Source organism: Varroa destructor, unplaced genomic scaffold (genome assembly GCF_002443255.2).
Source record: "Varroa destructor unplaced genomic scaffold, Vdes_3.0 BEIS01000005.1, whole genome shotgun sequence".
Classification (NCBI taxonomy): domain Eukaryota; kingdom Metazoa; phylum Arthropoda; class Arachnida; order Mesostigmata; family Varroidae; genus Varroa; species Varroa destructor.
The window spans coordinates 2929359-2934343 of NW_019211458.1; the positions used below are offsets into that span (position 1 = coordinate 2929359).

Below are 4985 nucleotides of genomic sequence, written 5' to 3' on the forward strand. Positions count from 1 at the left end.
ATAGATATATATATTATTTGTGTTGATATGTATACATCTAATAAAATGATTATTCCTAATAAGTGGTTTACAAAACTACTGGAAAGCGAATGGCCATAAAAGGAAGTAGAAAGTGGACACGTGTTAGAATGTTTTCATGTTTAAAAAAATATATGGAAATACAAACTTGACATACGTTTCATCAGATTGGAGTTCCGCTCGGTAGAATCGTAGATCGCCAAGGTCGGGTTCCTCTTGACGCGTCAGATTAAATCGCTCATCATTACTGCTGATCAGTTCTAGATCCAGTTCTCTATCGGCGAAGACTTTCACGTCTATCGCGTCACCTTTACCCAATTCAGGAATCTAATGAGAGAGGACAGTGAGCAAAGAACAACAGTATAAACATTTGGTATAAAAAAAGACGAATGTACTATTTTGAAAGCAAAAATACTAACTGATATACCCCTGGCAGAGTTTGGCAGAGTTGATTTGTCTTTTACCTCAATTTACGTTCGTTCACGTAACTGGATGTCAATTTATAGTAAAAAAAATTTCTCGTCAATATTCGGGTACTATCTACATCATGCTTTGTAGCTTTTAGTCAAAAGTACATAAATAATGTCAGTATTGTATCTTAAGCTATGCTTGTCGAAGTCGTGGGCACCCTAGTGAGTGCATAAGATCTATATTATTCAGCCGAATAAATCACATTAAAATGACTTTAATACAAAATAATAAAATATTCACAATGACCACTAGATGGCGCTTCCAATGATTGTGTTACATCTTCTAAATAACAGCTCTAACAAGGAAAGATAGTAAATAGCGTTCGTTAAATGGAGAAGATTTTCAAGTTTGCAGATGGCATTTCTTTTTTTGCTGGGGCATAAATCTAAAAAGAGATGTACTGATTGACAAATCTAGACACGGATGTGTCTAGATTACTTCTGTTTCGCGTCATGTTGCTTCCCTTTTCGATACGTACTGCAGCTACTTAGCTTACACGCATTTCAGCGCCTCTTATAAGCCGCCGCAAATTTTTTTCATAGCTGAAAGCATCGAGCAGATTCATCTCAGTGTCGGCGTAATATAATTCACTATGGATGACTACCTATTAATGCCTAAGTAATTTTTACAATAAATTACTAAAATATATAAGATTGATATCTCGTGGACCCCACTAAAGACGACACGTACGTCGATGACCTGAATGTCCTTGTTGTCCCCTCGGAGCATAATGAGTTTTTCACGTGATGCACGATGGGAGAAATCAGGCTTATAGTTTAGTGGGCCTTGTGTCTCGTTCCCACAAGTGGCCGTGATATTCACTACATATGGGTAAGGCCTGTTGATTTTGAGGAAGTCTCCGTTTGCTTTGGGTGCGAATACATTATGTTTATCTCCAAGGTCGTACGTAACCTTAAGCTGACAAGGAGTTGTATTTATGAGAGTCATTGCGTTCGAGTCTTGGGCTTCAACGGCAAACTGGAGGAACATGCACACGATAAACGATGCAGCGGCCAAGACACCGCCTACGATCATTTTCTGCAAAGGCCTGCAGTAAACCAAAAATATCGGTTTTAAATGCTTCGTTTAACGACAAACATGCTTATTCCTGCATAAACAAATAGTGCCAAACTGAATCGATCAAATGAGAACTCCTAGAATAACATTTCTATAAATAAAAATGAAATTATTTATTTTAGTCGGGATCATAGTGCTTTAGACATGACATCCAACAATGTATGATCTGTCGAGTCCTACAGCATGTGCTGCAATTACGTGGGTTATATCACGTTCTACAGTTTCAACTGCCTAACACTATCGAGATAATGGACAAAAAAAGCGTTGTATTCTTTAATATAAAGTATATCGCATGACTCTGTTCCCTTCATGACCTTGTTTATGGTGGGTCAAATAATCACAAGAATCTATCAAACACCAGTTGCTTGGGGGCTCCCCGCCAAACTGTGTCTCTCTTACGGACATCGTCGCTATTGTCTACCTTCTGCATCGTCTTTTTAATACATATACAAACCTGTCAGGTTTGACTAGTAACTATGAGTCTATACATTTTATAAAAAGCAAAAAACAAGAGGAACGATTTCCTATTACGGGCACTTAGTCATCCGCCTCGCGCTTGGGGTATAAACTTAAAATCATTATTAATGGCAAGATGAGAACCTCATTGAGCTCGCAGTTACTTACTTAGTCTTATTAATTGAAAAAAAGGTAGTATCAATATTAGGTACTAATAAGTAGGCTCTAAAGATTATAGTAGTAACTTGGCTGATGCACAAATTCTCCAAAATAGTCCTATTAAAAGCTGACGAACTTTACGGTAAGTCATTTGTTACGTATTATTAGCATTACGAATATCAGAAGAATAACTTAGGAAGATAAGTTAAGGAACATAGATTTAATCATACTTGCTTTGTTTATTTTGCAGAAAAGTCGACGTTTCAAGGCGAACACGTATAAACTTGTACTAACACACAAACACATATTTAATAAGAGCATTAAATGCTCATTATGATTACAGCAGTTACTATTGTATATGGTATCCTAAAGCGTAAAATGTGTTTGAAGCCATTGTACAGCAGGATTGTATCGTTTGGTCGTGTTTTTACAAAATTGCCACACTGGTTCCACGCGCAGGGACCGATTGTTATTTTTCGAAACTTGATATTATACAGACAGACCCAAAAGGCTGCGCCCTATTTTAGTTTTTCCCGTTAAATAAGCCTTCTGCTTCGATAACATACGTACTTGGTAAGTAAGCCACAATTCTTGCACATCGGATAAAGTACATATCCGAATAGCGGGGCAAGTATGAGGATAAGAAGTGGGTTCAACAGCTGGATCTGATCGGGTAATAACCGAAATCCGAACACTTGCCAGCGCATTCGCGTGGCTTGCAACGTCCAGCTTGAGCCCTGCTGATCGAACAAGGCCCAGAAAATGGGCACGGGAATATAGATGACCATTACCCGGCAGACGGATTTTACCTCCTCGATAAACTTTTGCTGTAATCAATCGTAGCGGATAAAGAAGACCTTAGTCTTCTATATATATATATATATATATATGTTTCATATTGCCAGATCATTGTCTCATTATTAAGCGAACGAGCTATTAATTATTACAGTGATTCAAATTTACTACTACTAATAACGATATACTGATTCTCTAGTGTCGGCCACTTCTTTGGCTTTCTTTTTCAGCACTTCTCATGACCTTTGTTTTCGAAATAAGATCATTTAGCTCTACGGAATCGTATTAGATCTGAATGTCCGTTAGCAGTAAAATTTTATCACTAAATATCTAAATTTCACTATTTTAAGGTTTCAATTCCATTTTAAAATGAAAGCTTAACGAGGCATTATTTGTGAAATTGCGCTGTAGCTTACATCGTATATGTCGTCTGCGTAATCCAGCCAATGTTCCCTTGTATCCGTAGCTCTAAAAAACTTGTTGGCAATGGCGTGCGATATACAACCACCTAATTTGACGATAACGTTGTCACCCGGGGGAGTCTTCCGATAAAACGGGCTACCCAACATGAACAATACTGAAATCAAAGACGAATTAATCAATATAATTAGGCAAACTTAGAAGTTGCACACTGCATGACTGTCATTATAATTATTTACTTTAGTAATGGTGTCATTTATCGTGCCTTATAAACTAGTAATATCATCTCTTACGATTACGCCTGTTCAGTGTAACCTCGGCCATATTTCTAAATCACTAGCAAAAAGTTCCCTTCGTAATTCCGTAAAATAACATCTTCAATGATGCGTTCGCTTTTACGGTGAACGTGGTGCCTATATTCCTATATATCCTATATACTTTCCACCGTACTCGGGACAGTTCGCTACAATAGCCATATCCTCTCGATTCCTTCATCTAACAAAAATAGTAGTTCCCGTTAGGAAAGAATACAAGGCAAATTTCTTTTGAGAGGACTGAGAAGAAGGAAATACCGGTTACTGTCTTTGGAAAACAGCTATCTCTTAGGTGTTAGATGACGGGTATCAGCCCCACACTCGTATAACAACGGCCCAATCGAACCACAATAATAATAATAATTCTGGGTTTTGTGCGCCGCAGATTTCTGCTAATTTGACATTGTAGGATTGGTTTCTTCTTCTGTAATTGCATCTTTATTTTTGGATGAAATGCGGTGTTGAATGAACAAAGCTTATCTTCTCGATATTGCACGAGAAGAATTTGACTAATCACTTGTCTTAGGCAAAGTTGATATAACGAAGCATTGCGTTCGGTCATGGATGCAGGCATAGCTACATTCTCTTTGAAATCTTAATCTTAAAGCTCTAATCTAATAGTATTGGTCAGTGGCGAAGGAAAACCGGCAAAAATAGTCTCAGTGTAATTGGTGCGCCTTGTGTATATTTGTGGGTTCGAGCATATTATGCCCGAGAAAAAAAAAAACGTACTTCGACGATTATAGACGTCCCATCACACTGGCCGATAGCTAACACGCCCTGTGGACAGACGCCACAGATCCGCTATCATTCACACTCTGCTACTAGGCGGGTAAAAGATCCATAACCGCTAGAGGCATCTTATCACTGTTCACTTAGAGCAGACCTCTACGGTGTTTAAAACAAAACGTTTCTGTAATAAACCCAGGTCGTTATGAACAAATTCCGTGGAAGAACGTTAGGGAAAGTGAGTGAATACCGAGTGCTAGGAAAAATCTGCGACCATGGCTAGGATAGTGAAGGCCTTTTAGGGCATTCATAAAATAAGGCTAGGTACGAGTGCGAGGTGTAAGCAGTAGGTGCAAAGGAAAGCACTCAATAAATAACGGACAACTGGGCTGTTTCCGGATCCACAAAAACTCAATCGGAAAAAACAACGGCAGGGAAAACATAAACGATAATCGTAAAATACATTAACAATTCCGTATCGAGTAACGACGGCTACTTAATCCCTATAGAGTATATATGTACCGGCCGTTTATATAAATATAAACA

At 38.2% G+C, this 4985-nt stretch overlaps 1 protein-coding gene across 3 annotated transcripts in view; it reads right to left on the reverse strand.

Moving 5' to 3' along the window:
• Positions 1-4985, reverse strand: part of LOC111250821 (solute carrier family 15 member 1-like) — a 38197-nt gene that overhangs the window by 4404 nt on the left and 28808 nt on the right. For all 3 annotated transcript variants that reach the window (XM_022806612.2, XM_022806613.2, XM_086989884.1), the window contains 4 exons: positions 3393-3553; positions 2752-3008; positions 1180-1537; positions 176-345 (listed from right to left, as the gene is read on the reverse strand). In XM_022806612.2, the coding sequence (XP_022662347.1) occupies positions 176-345; positions 1180-1537; positions 2752-3008; positions 3393-3553 (946 nt within the window). The remainder of the gene's footprint in view (positions 1-175; positions 346-1179; positions 1538-2751; positions 3009-3392; positions 3554-4985) is intronic.